Source organism: Lactuca sativa, chromosome 9 (assembly GCF_002870075.4).
Source record: "Lactuca sativa cultivar Salinas chromosome 9, Lsat_Salinas_v11, whole genome shotgun sequence".
NCBI classification, from domain to species: Eukaryota; Viridiplantae; Streptophyta; class Magnoliopsida; order Asterales; family Asteraceae; genus Lactuca; species Lactuca sativa.
The window spans coordinates 225,633,710-225,657,958 of NC_056631.2; the positions used below are offsets into that span (position 1 = coordinate 225,633,710).

Consider the following 24,249-nt stretch of genomic DNA (forward strand, 5'->3'; position numbering starts at 1 on the left):
CAAGCCATCGTATAGTCATATAATTTATAATTTATCGTTATTAGATTTTTTTTTTTTCAAAATTATAAAAGATTATAAACTAAAAAAACAATAAATAATTATATAACTCGAATTTTTTATAATATTTGATATTTTTTAATTTTGACAACAACTTTAAATTATATAAAGTATATTAATTTTTTATTTTTCATTAAATCAATTGATTAACTAATAAAAGAATATAGTATTTAAATATAATTAGGGTATAAAATATAATGTTAATTAATGTAAGAATCATATGTGACAAACACATGAAAAAAAATTAAAAGGTTACGGGACAGTAAATATTTGAAGTGACCTTTATGAAAAACATTCTTCTCTAATTGTAAAAAGTTTTATAAAAGCTTTTTTAAATAAGAAAAAACTACCATTAAAAATGCTATATGACATTAAGATTATACTTTTTCGAAATTTGAATTTCAAATCTTGTATGAATTTTTAGTATAAATAATCTTTGATATAAATTACAACTCATATAAAAGAAGATAGTTCATTGTTGTAAATTCGCTCCGATATTATTATGATCTCGATCTTGACAAAAGAAGATAGTTTATTGTTGTAAATTCGCTCCGATATTATTATCATCTCGATCTTGACAAGATTTCAATCTTGACATCGTTAAATGCAAATTTAATAATTATTTATTTATTTAGTATTAAATTACCATCACCAACGACACACGTTACAAATTATACTTCTTTTAGATCCCAATCTTTTATCAAATGTCATTTCTTACAAAAACAAATATTTGCAAGCCAAATAAAGGATTCCTGATTAGAGAAACTCAAACCTACAATCCGTCTGTCTGTAAAAACAATTTGCTATCATAAGCAATTAAAATACAAAAAAAAAAAATTGTTTTCAACAAAATTACTTACCTACCCTTTGATGATTGTGTCGGTGTAAATTCTAAACCCATTGAGACCCTTGAGTCAATTCCATTTTACAAACAAGTAAAAAATGACTGTCTTTTAAATCAACCCTTCACCTGCCACCAATAAAATATAAAATTCAAAATCACATATATCACAAGACAATAAAGTTGTGTTTAGCATGCCATTGCTAACTTATTTTTCGAGCTTTTTTAAGTTATCATTTTTAGCAAATCAATAGCTTATTTTTCGAGCTTTTTTAAGTTATCATTTTTAGCAAATCAAAAAGTAAGCTGGCATTTCAAAAAGCTACTTAGGGCGTGTTCGGCACGCAGCTTTTAAGAAAACGCTAGTAAAAAATAAAAAGTGTCGTTCGGCGACGGGAGCGTTTAGCTTTTAGCCTACACAAAACGCTCCAAAATTAAAAGCTACCAACTAGTTTTGCTAAACACGCCCTTAGACTAGCTTTTTATGAGTTTTTTTTTAATTTTCCAAATATACACTTAATTAATTATAAAAAACATATTCTTTTAAATGTCTATTTATGTCATTTTATATATTTCAGTTAGTTTTTTACCAAACTTTATTTTTTATCAGCTAGCTTTTCAACTATTAGTTGGGTTTTCATATAACAGCTAGCTTTTCAACTATCAACTATTTTTTCAACTATCAGCTAATACGTCAAAACATAGCCTAACTCTGGACCAAAACCATCTTCACCTCACTCGTTCATGTGACTTGAAAATAGGGCATCCGATCCACATTTGTATGTGTTGGGATCTGATGTTTTGCTTCCTTTTATGAAGGATGTGGGGGGTTGTCACCTATCTAGCCAACGGTACACCATTTAACATGGTGTTTTAGAACATCGCATGCCACCTCATGTGGAAAAGATTTTGCAAGTTGTGGTACTTAGTATGTGTCACCTTTAGTAAATTTGCATCTAATCTCCTGCTTGCACGCATGTTGCATTTGTTGTTGTAGATGCTAGGGGTGAGCACGGATAGCAGGTACCCGTTTTTGGAACCGGAAATGCCTCGGAACTGTTGGTTCTAGAACTGAAACCGAGGCCATTGGTTCTGCTTCCGGTTCCAAAAAGTGGGAACCGCTAAAGACCGGTTCTAATTCAAGTTTCATTTTTTAGGAACTGTTACTCCCGTCAGGTTACCGACTAACCGTTGAACCGGTTCCGAAATCTTAAAATTTATAAATACTTATTAAACGAATTGGCCGTAACAATGTTGATGATTAAGACATTTGTTGGGACTATCTAACTAGATCTTGGATATAACATGCTAATAAGTCATATTTGAACGTTTTTTTTTTCAAAACAAATGGTCTGATGTTAATGTGAATGGCTGAACTCATGACTATAAAACAATTTGAACATACGTAATGGTATATCTTTTGAAAATATCTGATGTTAAAAAATAACAAGTTGATGGTAAGAACATGCACTTTGGTTTATGACTTATATTTAGCAACTTGGATTGTCTTTTAAAACGATTCTTTATTTTTTTGCCGTCATACCCGCCCAAGCTGACGTCGCCGAACTCACTGCAACAAGCAAACGGCGGTACCACAGCCCACCGACGCGGGTGACAAAATCCAACGACCCCATGCACACTAATAATAATAAGTTTCTACTAAAAAGTTATTTTCCTAGCACCTAGCCCACACCCGCCCAAAAAACATAATGTGATATGTAAATCAGATACACAGTGGCTCCACCCCACTAGAATGTTTTGATGAATTTTGGTATCAAGAATATCACGTAATCATGGATTATAGATTATCATGTAAATAATTTATGAGAAATGAGACTCACGTAGTTCATCAAAGGAAATACTGGTCATGCTTTCTCCTGATCTCACAAGACGAATCTTTCCTGCAAGATTATGCACCGATTTTAGACAATTAAGCAGAACAATTTGAAATTTTGGATTCACTCCACATACAACATTTACTGTTTAAACAAATTAGTTTTTTGCTATTCACTTGCTAGTTACTTAAGGGTACTTTCATGTCACTCTATTAATTATATCACATGTAATATGTTGGATTTTTAAGTTATTTATAAGTTGTATTTCAATAAAATGGCATACCTTCACACCAGACCTTACTTTTGGGTTACCAACTAGATCCTCATAAACTACATCTTCATGAAAATGGCAAAAAATAAAATTGGAAAAATATTGTTCATACTTTTATTGGTGATTGCATTTGGTTAAGAGAAATTAAATATCCTCCTACTTTTATTCCTACCCATATGAAATAATGACAAGTGTTTTAAAATGTTATTAATTTTATCAAAATGCGACACAGATACTAATTCAAGAAAAAAAGCTCTTAATGACGTCTATATTGATTATAAATACAATAAATATTACATCGTTTAGAGTTTTTCAAAGAATGTTTTTTACCATCACGACGAATGCAGATCTCGGGTATATTTTTTACTTCACCATTAATACTGTCATTGTAAACTCTTGTTTCAATATCACCCTCTACATAAACTGAAGAGCTGCAAAAAAAAAGAAAAAATGTTTCCACATCAGGAGAAAATAAAGATGTAAACACGCATCAATCTAAAAAGTCAACCTCACTAAATTGTGGTGAGAGGCTAAATGCAAGAAATAGAAAAAAGAAAAAAGAAACTTGGATGCTATAATAAAGAAATGAATGAAAGTATGTTGCTATTTTTTGCATTTGATTCTTTTGGTAAATATATAAACATACTTTTTGGCAAGTTGTTGAACTGCATAAGCACCAAGTGTGTCATTGTGTACAGCAATACGATGCCATTGAGCTGGTTTTGGCAAGTCTTTGGCTCCAATTGTTCTTTGATCAAACATGCCTCCAGTTCCAACAGTAAAAATGGTGACAGTTCTACCATTCCTCAAGATCTTTTGCAGAGGTGCTTGCCCAACTTTTCCACATAAAATCGCCTGTCAATTCACAAATTAGTAAAACTAATTAGGTTTTCATGTATGTTTATCTTCCATTCCATGGCAAATTTATAAATCATGAAGTAGTTTCATTTATTGCTTTGGTTCTAGACTTATATACACATATATAAACACAAACATGTATATAGATCATAGGTGTAGTCTAGTATATAAAGAAAGGGATCAGATGTTAAAGCTGTATTATGCGTACCTTATGCACACCACGAAACCCCCAACCCTTTCTGGGATCAACTCCTTGCATTTGTAACTCCGGCTTTTGGGGAAGGAAATCATCATCGTCGATTGTATCAGCTGGATTACCATCTGCCTCATCAGCACTGTCGAACGGAGCAGAAGATGAGTAAAACTTCTTCCAGATTCCTTGGGCGCCCACTGCTGCATAATCAATGCGTCGTTACGCATGTTCCAAAAAAACGACTCATCGATTCTAAATGATGATCTCATGTATTACTAGGGCTTTTACACACCATTTGATTGTCAATGAAAGGAAAACCCCAGGTTTCGCCTTATCATTTCATTTAGGAAAATGAAAAACTAAAATAGAGAACTTTCAATGAAAAAGATACCTAATGGAGGGCTGGATTGGGAAGGAATAGAGACGCGTAACGATCTTGTGAGCTTCATAGCGAGTGAACTCATATTTTGCAGAACAGAAAAGTTGATTGAACTGAAGAGGGTTGAAGAAGGGTTTATGAATTCGTAGGGCGAGGGAAGGTCGGGAAACGGGTTCGGGTCGTTGCAACTAAAAATAATTATTGTTAACCAAATGGAATTTGAGTTTGTAAGGAAATGTACAGATTATCATTTGTATATTCTAGGTTTTAACTTTTTTTTTTTTCAATTTTATCTTTTGGCATATTACTCTTCAACAAAACCTTTAGTTGTTACAAAAATATTTGATTTTACTTAATTTTTTCTGAGTCATTAACCTCATAGATATGTTTGTTTTTAAACAGTAAACCTGCAACAATTGTAAGATTAAATTTTTTTCGCAAACGAACCTAAAAAACGTAAAATGATAAATCCTAACATTTCTATCAAACTTAACATTTTGAAGTCATTTGGCCTTGTAAATATGTTTATATAAACTTGTCAAGCAAACCAACTTGATAGAAATCTATATAAATTTATTTCCAACTTGTAATTTACATGACAAATAACATGAATCTTTAACTTACCTTCCATTGTTTGCGGCATTCGTAACTCGGATTTGGAAAACCTTTTGCATATTCTCATTTCTTGTCAAGTAGTTGCGGACTTGTGTTTTTTGGACAGATGGTGTTATTTGAGCATTCATATATTTGTGGGGGTCGAAGGTATTGTGAGTTGGATCAACAATGTTCGTTTTTCTTCTTTCAAACATGCGGTTTTAGAGCTTCCATAACGATGTTCTTTTTAATGGTTTTATTATTAGAAGGAATTTATTGATTGATATATTGATTGACTATTCTTATAATTGTATTGTGCTTAAAAATAGAAAAATTAGTGTTAGTTGGTTGTCTTGGAGATTAAACCCGATCTTGTCTATTCCTTTGTAATTTTTTGTTAGCCTTGCGCTAACCTCTCTTTTTAATATATTCAGCCGTTCGAAGAAAAAAAAACATACATCATCTTTCAATGAAACTTTTTCCAAACTAAAAAGTTGATAGAAATTTAAGTATTTGTTATTGGTAATATCTAATAAAGTAATAATACATCCCAAACAAAGACTTACATGGTAACTTTTGAGTGGTTTAGGTTTTTGAACAATTTTATTGTATTTCTAATTTTATGTAAACTCTAGATGTAGATGAATACTATACACAAAATTCTTTATAAACAGAGGATAATACAAAGTAACAAGTGTGACTGCAATGCAAGCAAGAACCAAATAATAGAAATGAATACCTATAATAAAAAACTTAGGGAAGTAAAACGATCTTAACATAATATTATGAGTCTCTTAATCATTTGGAAAACGAGATACACAGCCTCTTTCTCTCTCTCTCTCTCTCTCTCTCTCTCTCATAATTCTTCCCATACTTCAAAAAGAATATATATCGCCCCATTCTACTCAAAAACCAAACTCTCACCGTGAAAACCTAGCTGAAGACCAACTCTTTCCTCCTCCGCTAGTAGCACCACCACCAAATGAAGACGGACGCCACTTGTCACTTGGTGGAGCCGCCTCATGCTCCTCTTGTTTCCCACTCCCCCACCCTGTGTCGCCGCTGTCTCTACCGCCCCACCGCTACGGAACCTGGGGACATATTTCCCACCACCAGATCCTCCCCCAGCTGCAGCTGGTGTTGTCGTCGCTGCTGCCGGAGTGGAAACTCTAGCAACCGAAAGCTTAGAGGGTATGGTTGGGCCATCAAGTGGCAGTGGTGTTCCACGTAGGATGGCTTCCTTTCTGAGACTTTCTCTTTCTTCCAATTCTTGTTCTCTTTTCCTTTGTCTTTTAGCTATTTCATCCAACTTTGCCCTCCTTTCAGCCTCCCTCTTTCTTATGTTTTTCAGCCTCTATATACATATTGCATGACATGCATAAATTACATTGAATAGTCGTTTTACTTTGAACAAATAATTGAAAAAAAAAGCATCTCGGGACCAAAAATGTAATTTAATCTTATAAATAAATAAAAGACATAAATAAAGATACCTTTACGTTTACGGGTTTCTTCTTCCTCAAGCAACCTGTTGAGCCTTTCTTTTTTAGTTTTCAAATAAAACAACATTTTCCTTTTTAAGTCCCTTTCCTCTCTTCGTGCCTTGAGGATTTGACCAATTCTTTCCTCTCTTTCAGCTCTCATTCTATCAAACTCTGCCTTTCGGCTCCTCACAACTCTTTCTTCAAGTTCCATCTGCACAACATATTTTTTTTTAACAAATTTAAAATAATAACAATAACAATAATAATAATAATAATAATAATAATAATAATAATATTCAAAAATACATTACATACCTTATGTTCCATAACATGAGCAAGTCTATACTTCTCCTTTAGATCTCCCTCATGACGCTCTCTGCTCAACTCAACCTAAAGTTGCATATGTAAAGACAGTTAGGGGCATTTACGTCTTTTTTTACAAAGTATAGTAAGTACCCGTTGGTCGCGTTCATGGTGGAGTTTCTCTTCAGCTAAACATCTTTGGAAAGCAGCTTGAATGAGAGGTGCAACTTCTTCCCTTTTTGCCCTTTCAAAGTGATCCATAGTCTTGATTAGTTTTCGCATCTTCTTTTCCATTTCCTGCCTCTCTCTAACTTGCTCCTGCATTGCTAGCTCCATCAATGACTTCTGTTGGGCTGAAGATAGTTTTGTTGTTGTGTCTTTTGGGCTCGTTGTTTAGCCTTGTATTCTCCGGTTTGGGCCTGTCCAACCGAGAGCCTTTTATGTATTGTATATAAGTTAAATGCTTGCATGCATATTAGGTCAAGATTCTAGAGATTATCGAAATAGCGATTGATCAAGAGTTCTATATTTTTCCGTAATCGTTCTTGTAATCTTCTAATCCTTTACAGTTGATGTTCTTAATCGAGCTCTTCTAAGGATTTTATTTAATCATTCGACACGTTTGATTCAAGCTGTTTGTTCTTATTATTGCGTTTTTACTGTTTCATATTCATATACTTGTTCAAGATCTAATCGATCTTCATAGATTAAAAGTTGTTTTAATCCCATCAATTGGTATCAGAGCAGGAGGCTGTGTAATCGATACACATCTTTTCTGTGAAAAAGATTTCCATTAGGGTTTTTCCGCAATCATCGATATTTATTGAGCCGTCATCTTAATTGACGTATCTTAATATTTATTGTTTTGCCCTAATCTGCATTATTACAAGTCTGATCTTTGAACAGGTTTTTACGATCATAATGGACGCGACGCAATCAAACCCCATTAATATTTCCAACAGCATTGGTTCGACGACAAAGATTCCAATCTTATATACCCATGACTATGAAGTATGGGCGCATCATTTTGAAGATTACGTGATTGGATCGGAGGACAATGGTTATCTCATCTGGGAAGCCATCATCAATGGACCGTTTTCACATTCTGCAACATCCAGAATCATTAAGACGCAAAAAGAGTACAACGATCTGCTTAAGGACGTGACGGATATTGCGCAAGATGAAAAAGACAAATTCCAGTGCAATATTAAGGCGCTAAGGTTGATCAGATTCGCCCTTCAGTCCGACACATTCAGACTGGTCAGCTCATGCACTACGGCGAAGGAAGTATGGGATAGACTTCGCGAACTGTATTCCACAGACGAAGATCTTGAACATTCCATCCAAACCTTGCTTCTATCTGAATTTGGTGAATTCAGGCAAGGGGCCGAAGAAACAGTGACCCAGACGTTTGATCGCTTCAATCATCTTCTCAGCAAGATGATCAAACACGACATTGAAAGGAAGCTCATCGAACAAAAGGTTACTTTCTTGAACAGACTGAGATCTGAATGGAGAGCAGTTGTTTCCACAGTCAAAGCCCATGAACAGTTTAAATCATACTCTTTGGCGAAACTGGTGGGTATTCTAAAGTCGCAAGAGAAGATTGTGGTTCAAGAGAAGAATGTTGTCTCTAGTCTTGGTTCGTTGGTCCTCCTATCTAAAAGTAAAGCTGTGATGGAGGATGAAGAGCTCAACTTGGAAGAATATGACCTCACAACTGAGGATTATGCCATGATGGTATCCAATCCTAAGAGGTTCATAAAGAAGAGATTCCCCAGCAACAAAAACCGAAACTGGCAGGGGAGTTACAGCTCGGAAAAAGTGAACAATGAACCGAAAGCTGAGGAGCCCAAGAAGGAACCGAAAGCAGATGGCGATTCCGGAGTAAGCTGTTTCTATTGTGGTGGCAAGAACCACTATGCTAAGGACTGTGTTCTTAAGAAGATGGCTGAAAAGGACGATGGAAATGATGAGGAAGCCGTGCTGCAGAAGAGATTGGATGAGTTGAGAAAGAAGAAGTCTACCGCTAACCCTTCTATTAATGCTCTTATTGTGCAGGGTTCGGTCAATGACGATGAGTTCGGTAGCACAGAAGTTTGGTCTACTGACTCAGAAGACGAAGAAGTGAGGAAGCCTACCCATGGAAAGGCTTATGTGGCTAAGGAGGAAAGAAGTGGTGGAAAATGCTTCATGGTGACTGACGTATCTCATATGAGGGGATACAATACCGATGGAGGAAGCAATGGACCGAAGGTACAGGAGGATATGTGCTTTACGGCCAAACCACTCAGCCAGCAGTTCAATGAGCTCGATGAACTGATAAAGAAGGTACAATTTGTTTTCATTTCATCCAAAGTACCATCATCCTCATATGAGAAGGAACTAAAAAATGTTAATACAAGAATTTCTCATTTAGATAGTAGCTTAACTCAAACTCGAGTCACCAATTCTAACCTGACTGATCAATTAAGCAGGGTGGCGTCGAAGAGTAAGGAGCGGCGAATGTGGATTGAGTTAAAAGAGTCGGAATTAGTTAAAGTTAAAGACGAAAACATTTATATGCAGAGAGACAATTTGAAATTGTTAAAACAACGAAATGTTTTTTGTTTAATAGCTAAACGTTTATATTCCAATATTACTCAACTTCACCTGGATTGTGAGATAGGCCAAAAGATCCATCGCATGATTTTGCCCTTCCTAGAATTTAAGGAGGATGAAATCGATGCCGAAGCCTACAAATGTGAGAGTGTGATATTGTCTGATGATGTCAATCCGACTTACATGTATGGACTGGACAAAATTGAGTCCTTCATTAAATCCAAAGACCACAAGGACATGCTCAAAAACCTTTTGGACGAAAATGACCGACTCAAACTGAGAACCGAAACCATGCAAAAATTTGACTCCCTAAACGCCAACGTAAGCTCAGAAAATAAAATAGATGTTGAAAATGCATCTGAGCTTAACGAGGACGAAAACATGAGTGAAATTTCTGTAGAGGATACGGTTGACTGCTCAGAATTTGTTAAAAGCGAAACTGAAAACCACAAAAATCTGATTTCTGAAAATTCTGTGGAATTCGCTAGATTGTCCCAACAAAAGTCCCCGAAATTAGTAGAAAAGGCTGTTGTGTATCAAAAGGTCAGGACCACTCCAAATCAGGTATACAAGGTAACTGGAGTAACCGAACATCAAACAGCTGAACTCACAGCTATTGTTAAAGAAGACAATGCTGATGGCTGTGATGAGTACTTCTGGGAAGCTCCAATAGATAATGGAAACGAAACCGTTGGTCTATCTGAAAGAACCTCCTGGATGAGAAAAGGGAGATACATACCTGAACCATTGAATAAGCCCGATAATTTCAGTGAGCCAAGCACCAGTGGTACGAAAGATATTCCTCAGGAGGATGGGAGATCAGCAAAAGAGGACATTCCTTCTACTCCCTCAGTGCAAACTGAATCCTCTTCGGATACTTCCTCTGCTCCCTCGGCTCAAAGTAAAACTCCTGAAGTTCAAAAGGAACCAGCCAAGGAGACAACAGAAACGAAAGCGAACGTTCATCATCAACCTAAGCAGATGAGAGATAAGAAGATAGAAAGGAACCAAAGATACAGGAAAAACCTTTCTGAAAGGAAACAATTCTGGCACTCCCAGAATGCATACTATTCACACCAGGACAAGAATCTGAAGTATGAAAACAATCCTGTAAGAAAGCCTGAAAGTTCCAACAACCGAAAGCCAAGGTTCGGTTCGCAAGAAAATACCAACCGAAAGCAAAGGTTCGGTTCGCAAGAAAATACCAACCGAAAGCAAAGGTTCGGTTCGCAAGAAAACACCAACCGAAAGCAAGGGCTCGGTTCTGATAAGGACTTCGACCGAAACCAAAGGTTTGGTTCCAAGAACAACTCCAACCGAACACAGAGGTTCGGCTCTAAAGTCAAAAGAGAACAAGACTCGAAGGTTAGCCCCTCCAACGATCAAAAGCAAAAGGGTCACCTAGAGTCATCAGCCAGGAAGACATCTCCATCCAAATCCTCTCTTCCTAATTCTTCTCGTTCTTTTATTTCCACCCATTCGTCTCCATCTTGCTCTAAAGCTAATTCCGTTGGTTCTCAAAAACCTCATTCATCAGCTGAACAGAAGGGAAAGCAGAAGGTTGATGAATCTAAACCAGATTCCAAAACGAACACACCCAATCCTAACAAAATAAAAGTCTATACCATTAAAAAGAAAGATGAAAGAACTCTAATAAAAAGAACATATCTAGTTGATATCTCTCTTACTATTTCAGTTCCCATGAAAAGCTCACATGGACCCAAGAAACTTTGGGTTCCTAAATCTGCTTAATTTTTGCAGGTTATGAGTGACGAGCAGTTTGACGAAGAATGGTACATCGACAGTGGCTGCTCGCGTCACATGACAGGGAGGAAAGAGGAGCTCAGGGAATACAGATCTCTTGCTAATGGTGGCAACGTCAAGTTTGGAAATAACTCTTTCGGCACCATAAAGGGATACGGGATGATAACGAATGGTGACTTTACAATAACGAAGGTGGCATATGTGGAAGGACTCCAACACAACCTCATCAGTGTATCTCAGCTTGTTGGAGGTACAGGTCTCAAGGATTCATTCGATGATGAAGGTTCTGAAATCATAGAGAAAAAGACAAAGAAAGTGATTCTGAAGTCAGAGCGAAAGGGTGAAATGTTTCCTCTGAACATGAAACCCATCAAAGGAAACCCAGCCATATGTCTGTTATCCAAAGCTCAATCCGACGAAAGCTGGTTGTGGCACAGAAGACTCTCTCATCTCAATTTCAAAGATATCAACCGACTTGTCACTGGAGGTCATGTTAGGGGTCTTCCATTGCTCAAGTTTGACAGAGAGCATTTGTGTGCTGCATGCGAAATGGGAAAGCAGAGTCGTCAAAGTCACCCATCCGTAATTAACACAAAAGTTGTTGAACCACTCGAATTGCTTCATATCGATTTGTGTGGTCCTACACACCACAACATAACGGAATAGTCGAAAGACGAAACCGATCCTTGTGTGAAGCTGCCCGAACTATGTTAAGTTTCGCTTCCTTACCTCTTTATTTTTGGGCTGACGCTATTTCTGCTGCTTGTTATACACAGAACAGGTCCTATCTCAATAAGCGATTCAAGCTCACACCATATGAGATAATAAATAACAGAAAACCCAATGTGAAATTTTTCCATGTGTTTGGCTCAAGGTGTTTCATCTTTAACTCTAAAGAACACCGCAACAAGTTTGATGTCAAAGCTGACGAGGGAATCTTTCTGGGTTACTCACTCACATCCAAGGCGTACAGGGTCCTAAACAAACGATCAAGAAGGATTGAAGAGACATACTATGTAACCTTCGACGATAACTATGTCAAGAAGCTACAGGCCATAGATGACACTGCCGGGGAAATCTTTCCTCAAACTGGCCAAGTCACAGTCTCAATCGCCAATTTGTACGAGAATTTTCTGGAACTCTTTGACGAACCGGAAAAAGCTTCTCTCTCAGAAGCAGGTGCAGCTGACAACAAAATTGATCATATGAAGCAAATTGTCGAAGATGCTGCAAAAAGAATGCATGAAGGAGAATCGCCCACTGATGAATCTCCAACCAACACTGCTTCAGTCGAGGGGGAGCCAAGTTCTCATGTCGAGGGGGAGCCAAGCTCACAAGTCCAGGGGGAGCCAAGCTCTACTACTTCAACCGAAGGTCCTTCACCAACCGAAGGTGCCTCTCCAACCGAAGATGCCCCTCCAAACGAAGGTGCTTCAACGCCCGAAAGTCCAACAGCACAAGTAACTCCTGAACCTCATGTTTCTCAAGACTCATCAATTGAGGGGGAGCATGATGATATGACGCCTGATTACGATAGCCAATCTGAGCCAGAAGAGATGATCAATGCTGAACTAGATCCAACCTTCGATCCGAATTACCCTCCTCTTACCAAATGGACCAGAGATCATCCTATCTCTCAAGTAGTTGGTGATGTATCTGAAAAGGTTCTGACCCGATCTCGACTGAAGGCAAAACAGACATCCTTATTTTCAAAGGTAGAGTTTTGTCTGTTTAACTCATTCGTATCAAAAGTTGAACCGAAGACAGTGAACACTGCCCTCGATCACTCTGATTGGGTTCAAGCAATGCAAGACGAACTGAATGAGTTTGAAAGGAACAAAGTCTGGCGCCTCATTCCAACTCCTCCAGATGCTTCAGTTGTTGGTCTTAAATGGGTTTTTAGAAACAAAATGGACAAGGAAGGTAATGTCATAAGGAACAAGGCTCGTCTGGTGGTCAAGGGATACTGTCAGGAGGAAGGAATAGATTACGAAGAGACGTTCGCTCCAGTAGCTAGGTTAGAATCTGTTAGAATATTTCTAGCCTATGCTGCTCACAAAAACTTTGAGGTTTTCCAAATGGACGTCAAATGTGCATTCCTCAATGCAGAACTTGAAGAAACTGTGTATGTGGAGCAACCTCCTGGGTTCGTAAACGAAAAGTATCCAAATCATTGCTATATTCTGGATAAAGCTGTGTACGGCCTCAAACAAGCTCCGAGGGCCTGGTATGAAACGCTTACAAAATTTTTAAAGATGTCTAAATTTAAACAAGGTTCGGTTGACCCAACCTTCTTTCGCAAAAAGGAAGGTAACCACCTTATGATAGTTCAAATTTATGTCGATGACATCATCTTTGGCTCCACGAATCCCAGCTTAACAGCTGAATTCAGAAAGTTGATGGAGACTAAGTTTGAAATGAGCTCAATGGGTCCTATTAACTTTTTCCTTGGTTTAAACATAAGACAGGGACCCGAAGGCATCTTTATTAATCAAGAAGCTTACACAAAGACTCTCCTAGCGAAGTTTGGCATGATGGGAGACTCAAAAGTCAAAGTCCCTATGGCATTCGGAACCAAGCTTACCTCATCTCTAGACAAACCGGCTGTCGACATCACACTCTATCGTCAAATGATAGGCTCACTGATGTATCTAACTGCTAGCAGCCCTGATATCATGTTTTCTGTGTGTTATTGTGCTCGATTTCAGGCTAACCCACGAGAACCTCACATGCTGGCAGTAAAGAACATCCTACGCTATCTCAAGCGAACCACCTCCTTAGGTCTGTGGTATCCATCCAATTCAGGCTTCTTCGTTCAAGCCTATTCTGATGCTGACCTTGGAGGATGTGGACTCGACCGTAAAAGCACAACTGGTGGCTGTCAATTTCTTGATGGAAAATTAGTCAGCTAGCAATCCAAGAAACAAACATGTGTGTCGTTGTCTACTGCCGAAGCGGAATACATTGCCGCTGCATCATGCACATCACAAGTGATTTGGATCCAGAGTCAACTTCGAGACTATGGACTCAATATGAAGAAGATCCCACTATATTGCGACTCTGAAAGTGCAATTAGGATCTGTCATAACCCAGTGCAACACTCTAAAACCAAACACATAGCACTGAGGTATCACTTCATCAAAGATCATGTGGAAGATGGAAACGTCGAAGTTCACTTCGTAAGAACCACTGATCAACTGGCTGACGTCTTTACCAAAGCTCTTCCAGAAGCATCATTCAATAAAATATTGCAAGGGCTAGGAATGATGGAATCAGAGTCAGTACCTCACACTACCTCTCAACCTCAAACGTAAGAAGCGAAACCAACCGAACGTTCGGGTTTGGTTCAACCATCTGACTCGCTCATTACTTCAAAGGTAGTTTTTCTGTGTTGTATATTTCTTACACTATTTTGTTTTTCTTTTTGTTAAAAGAATTTATTTCTTATATATCTAAATTCCTTAGTTTCTCAAAATTTTCCAAAACCGATACCTACCGAAGGTTCGGGTTCGGTTTTTCAAAATTTTGTGGAACCGAAATCAACCGAAGGTTCGGGTTCGGTTATTCAAAATTTTGTGGAACCGAAACCAACTGAAGGTTCTGGTTCAGTTTTTCAAAATTTTCTAGAACCAAAATCAACCGAACGTTCGGGCTCGGTATTTCATTTTTTTTAAGAGTTTTTTTAGGTCTTATTTTTATTTTAACTCTTATTTTTTTTATTAATTTTTTTTTATTATAAATTTCAAAAACTCCAAAAATATTCTATTTATTTTTCTTTGTGTGCTCATTCGTTTATGGGAATACATTTGATGACTTACTTATGTGTCCCTAGAAGCATGCTGCTGTATGTGTCCCAAGCCTCATAAGATTTTGAATAATAGCCTTCATGACCTGGTATACACAAACCTTGTCTGCCCAATAAGGCTAACTCATTTATTCTAATCGTGAGCTACCTCACTCTCTTCTCACATGAGTTAAGAGTCTCCTGCTTGGTCCTTATTTTCGCAGCAGAGGTACTATGTTTTCTTACACCTTCTTCATTACACTTCTCCATTACATTCGTTTCATCACTGTAACCCTTGAGACTCTCAGAAACTACCACTGAGGTTTATGGTTACACAACATCTGTGTTTATGATCTTAGTTTCGTGCCACTACGAGCTGAGTGAAACCCAAAATTCCACACCAACGAATTGACGGTGACCAATTAATTTGATCAAGTTTTCACCAATGCATAGACGAATGTACCTTCATGGAATCTCAAATTTTCTTTTGCGTGATTCCAATGAAACTGTTACACACCATAACATTTCTTCCCAAGGGATCCAGTTTTAAATTTTTATCTGAGATTTCATATTAATCCAAGCCACTACAAAATCAACTCCTACCTACTTGTTCAACAGACTACACCGGTCTCACAAGTACTTTGTTCACTTTCGTTCTTATATCAAGAATTGAATTGATGAATCAAAGCGAAACTACCCCAAGTTAACCTAATTAAAAGAAGCCTTTCAACATTTCTTAATAAATGTTTGATCGTCATTCAACGGGATTCCACACTGACACTTTGAGGTCTCTCTTGACCTTGAAGAAAGAGATTCGTGCCCGGGATCATCAGTTTCGTGTCATTATTGACATCACAGATTATCCTAAAAAGAGTTGCTTTATTTCTTTCTCTTTTACACTCTTTGCACGAAAATCCTAGATTTTCAAAAACTCCGTTACTAATTATTTTACAGGCTGGATTATTACTGGATGGTTACTAATGAAGTTGTGGTCAAAAATTAGCCACGTGGGTCATTAATTGAAAACAGCCGTTTAAAAGGGGAAAAGACAAAAAGTGGCTGACTCGGTGGGAGTTAAATGGATAGAAATTCAAACGACGGTAAAAAGGAGGGCGCGTGAATTTGAAACGGTCGCGCTTTTTCTGACACTTAAAGGACACGTGTGCGATAATGAAGCGTCATCAATCTGGCAAAAGAGGCGCGTGTGGAAATGGAAACGGTTCCTTTCTCTGAACCGGCGCTTATTGGGCGGCGTAATCCTAGGAAACTGACACTCTCTCTCCTACGTGATCATCGCACGCCCCAACTGTCACCAATCAGTCACACAAAAACCCGTTTCGTATTTCCATAAGAGATTTGAAACGATTTTTCTCTCTCCTATCACCCACTATAAAAAGCCTTCAACACCACCTTTTACCTCTTTACTGCCCTCATAATTCCCAAAGCAAAAATACTCCCAAACACTCTCACGTTCTTCTTCTTCTCCAAACCTGCAACAATGGCTGAATCTTCATCTATTCATGCAACTTCTCAGATTCTTCCCATCCGACCCCAACAATGCCTAGTCATCGATCTGAATCCACTGGCGTATGATTCCTATATGTCGCCGGTCATTGAATGCCTCAAGTACTCCCAGCTTGCTCCTGCATTGTCAAGAATTGAAACGGTGCTAATGGTGGCCTTATCTCAGGTCTATGCGACGGCTTACTACGACAAGGCCGTCGACAGGGTATTCTTTGAAGTGGCAGAACACAAGACTTCGATTTCTCGCCCCCGTTTCTGCACTATGTTAGGGTTTGCTGCTGACCCATCGCGAGTTCACCCGGAGACGATTCCGGTTGGGATGTTGTACAACATGTTTTACAACATGGGCTACACAGAGGTTCTCACCTCCGTCGCCAGGTTTAAGAAGTCCTGCCTACCGCCCCTGTGGAATGGGTTATTTACAGTTCTCTTCAAGGGACTGTCAGAGAGGAGCTCAGGATCTGACGGTGCAAGTCATCTTTTCCTTTCGATAATGTATGGGGTGTACAACGGGATAAACCTAGACTATGGGTTTGTCCTTTGGCAACAGCTGATTCAGAGCCTCTCTTCCTCTTCCCGACACTCTGAGGTGTCGTTGGCCCGGTTCTGGATCCTGATCACACGATGGGCCATGGAAAAGTTCGATGTTTCAACAGCCGATGGTGCATCGATGTCTTCTATTGGTACATTTCATACCAAGAAGATCATCGTATCTGATGCATCAAAATTTTCTTTTATTGGCTCTATTCCGGAGTCGATGTATGGGGATGTGCCCTCCGACAGCAGACTGATCAGAACGATCAAGGAGTTTAGGCCAACTGGTCCGAGGGAACTGACACCGGACATGCTGCGATCGATTCATGATGCCGACAAACCGGTGGCCAGGGGCAAAAAGGCTGAGAAAGGGAAGCAAGTGTCCAAAGCTCCAAAGGGACCTTCTCCCAAGAAGCGCAAACAAACGAAGGCTGCTTCACCCCCTCAACCGAAAAGGAGGAAGACCCAACCGAAGCGAAAGCTCGTTATTTCCTCCTCTTCAAGCGAATCCGAAGGTGGGAGTTCGGACTCTGAAGGATCACAAGGAGACGATTCTCCTCAACGAGGCTACACACCTCCTCGGTCCCCAACCCCAGAGATGGAACTTCATCAATCCCCAGTTCCTTCACCTCCACCCATAATTCCTATTTCCATTCCCACCATAAACCCCACAATTCCCCCAACCTCTATCCCTATACCTCCACCCATATTCACCACATCAACCGAAACACCACCTGTCACCGAAACCCCTCCAGTAACCGAACCTCCTCAAACCGAAACACAACCACCACCCGAAACTAACCCCCCACCCACTCAACCTGAACCAACCAAACCCACTACACCCCCAGCTTCACTACCACCTCAATCTCCAGACGACGCCTCCGATGGCGGTGATCAATACCTTGGTGGTGATCACATGAACTTCGATTCGGTCTACTATAGTCCGTTTCAAGTTCAGAGTGATGAGGAGGATGATGCTCCAGTGACATGGAAGCATCTTCGCGAGCTTAACGAGAAGGTTGATCAACTTCTCGCCTCCTCTTCCAACCAGCAGTCATCTTTGTCTGAAGCTGCCCTTCAGAAGATCGTTGACGCCTTCTCCAGGGCTCAACATGATTATGTCGCCTCAGCAACTGCTGCCATAGACGCCTCCACCCGAGCCTGTGAGGCAGCGACCGCAAAAGTCGATAAACTATTCAATGACGCTTCTATCCTGCTGCAATCTTTGCAGGAGAATGCCAAAGCCACTAAGACAACTCTGGAACCAGTTGTTCAACAATTGGCCCAGTTTGTCTCGACGGAGTTATCTTCGTTCGCTACCCTCAGACAAAATCTTAGCGACGACAACTCGGCACTTCGTGCCTCCATCGATGCCCGCTTGGCAAAACTACAAGAGGATCTTGCGGCAGAAAATTCTTTGATGGACGTCTTGGCAAGTAAGACTACCGCCCTGAAGGTCAAGAGCACACAGCTTTCCGACTCCCAGCAACAATTGGAAGCTCTTCGATCCAAGAGGGAGGTCATAAAGACGTGTGTTTCGGATGTCCACGCAGCTCTCTCAAACATCCTGGAAGCACACGACCCCATCCTTAACCACTCAGTAAGGTGTACCCTCGCTGAAAAACTATCTCCGACCATGGACCTTTTAAGTAAAATTGAAGGCCTGCCGAGTTTCGTGTCCATTCCGAAACAAGGGGGAGATATGAAGCAAGGATCGAAACCACCTCCTTCCTCCAAAGCGACTCACACAACCGAACCACCCCCAACCGGTCATGCCTCGGGTTCGGGTGTGAAGAACAAGGGAAAAAACATAGCAGAGGGAGGAGATGAAGATGAAGATGAAAATGAAGACAAGGAGACCATTGCGGACATGTTAAAAAGAAAGAACAGTCGCAATGCTGAAGACGATGCCAGTCGTGTGGCGCGTGAAGCTGAAGAAGCCGAACGAAAGCAAAAAGAAGCCCACGATCTCCTTGAGAGCCGAAAGTTGCTCTTCCCTGCCTGGACCAGGGATCGTATGATAAAAGAGGCCATAGAGACTCCAAGCATACTATGGCTCGAGCCGGTGATATCATTCGACTGCAACAACTCTATCGATTCGCAGTTTGATATGCCGCTGACTCGAAAGGCGTTCATCTTCCACGCCTTCTCTAACATTTTTGAAGTCCCGCATCCGAACGATGAGCTTGACAGCGAGCTTATTGACTTCTACCTGGAAGCCGCTCGCCCTCAGTACCTTACATGGAGCGCCCAGAAGATTGTTAATGTTCGGGTGCTGAAGCCTTATGCCGTGGGGAGATTCATAAACGTTAAGTTCAAGCTCATCCGAGGATCTGCAAGAACTGCCCACATCATCTCCCTGGCGGATCTGCCCAATCTGAATCCTCATGATTGGATAGTCTTGTACAATATCCTGCTTACAAATGAATCTGAATATGGTCCCATCATAGACCATGTCAAAAGGATGCTGGCATGCTATATCATGGACGTGGCCCTAATGGATCAGGAGGTCGCCACAGTTTTTAAGAAGAAACCGAAAGTCGCACCTGTGGGATCGGCCAGTGATCTAAATCAAATGCAAATGGGTAAGATAGATCCGAGGCGAAACTCTGTGATGTTCACTAGAGCCGAAGGACAGAAATGTCTCTTCGCTTTAGCTGACAAACATCTTTACACTACAACTTGCTTGGAGCACATCTTATCTATCATCAAGCAGTGTAAAGACAATTCAGTTGATGACATCAAGTACTTCAATGATATGATCAATTGGTACATCCGGTTTAGACAGACCATCCTCTCCATAACCAAGTGTCTGTTTAGCACCGTGAAGAAGAAGGTACCAGCTTCAGCCGCCGGCCCAAGTAAGAAGTGAAGGTCTCGCTCCAAATTGACGCAAAGGGGGAGATTGTTGGGCTGAAGATAGTTTTGTTGTTGCGTCTTTTGGGCTCGTTGTTTAGCCTTGTATTCTCCGGTTTGGGCCTGTCCAACCGAGAGCCTTTTATGTATTGTATATAAGTTAAATGCTTGCATGCATATTAGGTCAAGATTCTAGAGATTATCGAAATAGCGATTGATCAAGAGTTCTATATTTTTCCGTAATCGTTCTTGTAATCTTCTAATCCTTTACAGTTGATGTTCTTAATCGAGCTCTTCTAAGGATTTTATTTAATCATTCGACACGTTTGATTCAAGCTGTTTGTTCTTATTATTGCGTTTTTACTGTTTCATATTCATATACTTGTTCAAGATCTAATCGATCTTCATAGATTAAAAGTTGTTTTAATCCCATCAACTTCTTTGTCACCTTCTCCTGTCAACCGAAAAGCCATGCATGGTCAACTCAACTTGGTCAACATAAAAAAGAAAATGGGAGAATTGAGATTTCCAAATTTACCCCTTCAATGATGGGCTTCTTTCCTTTCTTTTTGATACGTTTCCCAACATCATTTAGTAAAGCTTGTGCTTCTTCACGCTCATGTTCCTCAATCTCCCTAAGGATTCTTTGGTGCTTCCTTTCTTCAAATTCTGATGCAAGTCTTTTTTGTTCTGCTTCTTCGGCTTTCTTCTATAGTTTTATTCTTTTTGTCTCCTTTTCTCGTTCCTTTGAAAAAAAAAGAAATTTAGGGTTTGGAAATAGGGGTAAAAATGTAATTTAGACAAAGGAGAAATGAATAATAACATTTCAAGAAGGTGTCGTTCTTGTTCTTCTTTTCGTTTTTCAATGATGGATTTACGAGCAAGAAGCTTTTTGTGCTCTTTATCTACAATATCTGCCAAGCTTGGTAGCATAGCACTCAATTTTGATGCTTTGGATTGAGAAGGGTATATTAGGGACCTTGATTTATTCAGATTTATAGCCAAAACACTCAAGTGGTCTTGTAGAATGTCAGATTCAAAACCCTTCAAATAAAAAGAAAACAATGTTAGTATAGAAAGAACATAACCAAAAAATTATGAAAAATGAAAAAACGAATATGACTTCTTACCAAATCACCAAAAATGATTGCACCCTTCATGTGGTCAACTTTCATAGCAATGAAATTATGCTTCATAACATCAACAGAGATCCTCTCTACAGCTGAGAAGTCAAAGAAAGGAACCATTTTTGATAAAGTCTCAACTTTCATTGTTTGGTATACTTGGGACACCTGAAAAAGAAAATATTAAGCTTCAACTTCTTTTTCATAGAAAACGAATCTAACAAGTAGTCTAAAATTTTATTATTTATCATTTAAAAAAAGTTTACTAAAAAAACATTAACATTAACAAGAAAACCAGGAAATTTAAAAATAAAACAACTATAGTAACTTTTGGGAAACAACGGTAAATACTTTATTTGAAGTTGTGAAGTTTTTAAAATGAGATAAGGTTTTGAATTTTTTTTACCTGTTGTAGTAGTCTTAAGGTGGCTACTTTTTCCAAAGCAGGAATATACTGAGAAAGCTGCACTTCTGGAACATAAGAAGTTGATGATATTTTCCCCCCAAGTTTTGCTATCTTAGTCAACAATGGCTCTACTTTTGATGCCAAATCCAATAGCAGAAATTCATTTTCTAGAAGATTGTATAAATCCTTCACTTCTTGGGTTACATATGTCATCATCCCTTTAGAAACCTAAAAAAAAATCATTTCACATATATTATATACTGAAAAATAAAGATACAATATGATGCTATAATTAATGCATATATGTTCTCCAGGATGCCTTAATCATGAAAAAAATGGAAAGTATGATGCTGCAATAGATTTTCATCTATTATATAATGAAAATTAGTCCTTATAAGAAAAATAATTAGAAGTATGTTTTATGAGATAAAAAGTAGGATGGTATAATAGAGAAACAATGCAAGTATTCAAAATTTCTTGCATTCATCTTTTTAAATTCTACAATGAGTAAAATTAACTTGATCTTACCAGATCTACAAGAAGAGATGACCTAGAAAGCTGCAGGAAAATAAAACAAACCATTAATGAGAGAAACATATAAATAACCATGAAAACAAAAACCAGTTGAAAGTTGACTAATAAGTAATACCACATCTCTTGTCTCAATCTTTGCATCAGTATTGAACCCAATAAGATTATACATTCTGAGATTGCGTTCTTTTTCATGCTCAAGTTGCAAATGAGAATCAGTTTTAAGGTGATCATATGGAGAAGCTGAAAGTGCAGCTAGCAAAACTGATGATGCAATCAGTTGCAGATCTTTCTGGTTTAGATTCTTATTGAAGCTTTTTTGAAGTTGAAAAAGCTTAAACCATGCATACTCATGGTATAAATGGCTTGATGAAATCCAAAAGATCTCAGTCAATTTTGCATAGTAAATAGCCATCAGGGACGATTTAGACATTTTCTTCACCATGCTTGTTAGTCCATAAATATCTTCCACGGAACGAAAAGCTTCCTGAAGATACATAATTCATACAACAAAACTATTATTCCATAATTACATGTTTCAATATAACAATTAGGGCAAATTGGATGTAACAAAGTATTTAGCTATTTCCTGCAGTTTGGCCAATAAATATCACATAGAAACGAGCCCTACCTGCCAAAGTTCTAGCTCAATTGCAACTTTGAGTTGCTTAAATCTTGTATCAAGATAAAAATGTAGACTTTCAGGGGCATTTAGGTCAGGTCTATCCCTTTGATCTCTGTATTTGTTTAAGTTATCAAGATGATTCCCGATGATCTCACAAACCCTACTAAACTCAATTGTTCTTTTGTATTGTTTGCAGAATTGAAACGCACGATCTGCTGTATTCTAAATAACAACAACAACAACAACAACAACAACAACAACAACAACAACAATAATAATAATAATAATAATAATAATAATAATAATAATAAAAGATAACATCAAAGAGAAAAATTTATATTATAAACCAAAACTTACTGCATAAAGTGCCATTAAGTTGGAGTTGTTTCGCAGGATTTCAAGAACTGTTCTATAAGTTTCCCATAAGAACTTGAACCATGGAGTCACAAGCTCTCTATCAGAGTGATCTTTTCCCTTTTCACCACTGACATAGCTTGACATCAGATCTTCTGGTCTTTTGTCAACTTCAAGATCATCAGCATCCAGAGCTTCCTCTAAAGCTTCATCCTGTGTACGTGCCAACTCAACCCTCTTGGTTGAAAGATCCATGAAGTGCTTTATGACTTCCTCTAATGAATTTACATTAACTTGTTGGCATATTATTTGATACTGGATGAGACCATCTTTGGCAAATCTACCCATCCTCATGTCAATGCACAACTCGATGTACTTGAACATGATCTTTTCGTGTGTTTTCTGCCATGCTCTGTACCTCTTTGATGTAATTAGATCATGAAGAGCTTGAAGTGCATCTTTTTTTTTACCAACATTTATTAATTCTGCAATCGAGTGTTAACAAGTATGGGTTAATCATGAAAAGAAACAAAATAATAAGTCAGATATGGAAGCATGACAATGATTGAAGAGGACAAAGAAAATGAATCAATAATATGCCACTCACCTTCAGCCCGTTTCAAAGCATTCTCTAGTTTAGCAAAAGTAGACATTGTCAATCAGACTGGTCTTTCACCTGCTATGACACAAAACAAGCAATTATTTGTATTTGTGGTTGTTTAACTTTGTTTGACCATAACATGAAACTATGCACAAAGAAAAGCAGGATAGACTCGAGACAGGAGACAATTAGATCCACTGTGTTTTCTATCTACGAACCCATTTGAGCATGGAATTAAGATTAATAGAGATGCATCAACATTAACATTTCTAAGAAGTGACATGATGAAATTTGTTAAGCATAATGACCAACATTAAAACTTTCATTATGAACATATCATCAGACATTAATACATACTTTAAAGAGTTTATAAAACCATATATTTTCACATAAATGTTTCCTACAGTAGTAATCGCTTATTCGCTTAAATGCTTGAATCCGACGGGTTTCAATCTTAGTCTTCGTTTTTGAAATTGAATATCTGATAGATAATCCATCATGTGTGTATGCTCAAATCCACAGCCAAGCACCAGAAAAAAATGTTTTGAGAAGGTATTCGGATCAGAAACAAAGAATGTAGAAGTGTGTAGTTAAAAACCTAAAATGATATATTGTATCAAATCACTCTCCTTCCTCCCCCTTCGAACAATCAATCTGACCCCAAACCGAAAAGAAAATCAAAAACCAAATTTAACGCCAGTAATTAGAGTGAACAAAACCAATCATCAAA

At 38.4% G+C, this 24,249-nt stretch overlaps 2 protein-coding genes across 6 annotated transcripts; both read right to left on the reverse strand.

Annotated features, from left to right (window-relative positions):
* Nucleotides 1–662: 662 nt before the first annotated feature.
* Nucleotides 663–4,638, reverse strand: LOC122194392 (single-stranded DNA-binding protein, mitochondrial). 5 transcript variants are annotated; one of them, XR_002845141.3, is made up of 7 exons: nucleotides 4,447–4,636; nucleotides 4,071–4,255; nucleotides 3,651–3,859; nucleotides 3,335–3,435; nucleotides 2,740–2,799; nucleotides 922–1,027; nucleotides 663–844 (listed from the first exon to the last, which is right to left on the reverse strand). XR_002845141.3 is itself a non-coding variant. In XM_023873460.3 (6 exons), the coding sequence occupies exons 1-6, from the start codon at nucleotides 4,517–4,519 to the stop codon at nucleotides 1,011–1,013; spliced, it is 645 nt and encodes a 214-aa protein (XP_023729228.1). In that variant the 5' UTR covers nucleotides 4,520–4,636; the 3' UTR covers nucleotides 663–1,010. The 5 variants fall into 5 exon arrangements, 3 of the variants coding, with proteins under 3 accessions (XP_023729228.1, XP_023729230.1, XP_023729227.1); XR_002845140.3 differs by having other exon boundaries at nucleotides 918–1,027; XM_023873460.3 differs by having other exon boundaries at nucleotides 663–1,027.
* Nucleotides 4,639–5,929: 1,291 nt separating this feature from the next.
* Nucleotides 5,930–23,571, reverse strand: LOC111876905 (eukaryotic translation initiation factor 3 subunit A). Its single transcript, XM_052767914.1, is given in 15 exon segments — nucleotides 5,930–6,358; nucleotides 6,360–6,382; nucleotides 6,522–6,723; nucleotides 6,828–6,902; nucleotides 6,969–7,157; nucleotides 16,955–16,972; nucleotides 20,417–20,624; nucleotides 20,702–20,922; nucleotides 21,009–21,170; nucleotides 21,409–21,636; nucleotides 21,937–21,966; nucleotides 22,058–22,426; nucleotides 22,571–22,786; nucleotides 22,922–23,403; nucleotides 23,526–23,571. Coding segments are annotated over 15 exon segments (2,898 nt in total).
* Between the last annotated feature and the right edge of the window lie 678 nt (nucleotides 23,572–24,249).

What these genes read in the sequence shown, in the direction of transcription:
- LOC122194392 (XM_023873459.3), bottom strand. Translation starts at nt 4,519, where the DNA reads ATGAGTTCACTCGCTATGAAGCTCACAAGATCGTTACGCGTCTCTATT. An exon ending in CCAATCCAGCCCTCCATTAG is followed by an intron (nt 4,256 to 4,446) that starts GTATCTTTTTCA and finishes TTGATTATGCAG; the next exon opens with CAGTGGGCGCCCAAGGAATC. An exon ending in GATCTGCATTCGTCGTGATG is followed by an intron (nt 2,800 to 3,334) that starts GTAAAAAACATT and finishes ATAATCTTGCAG; the next exon opens with GAAAGATTCGTCTTGTGAGA.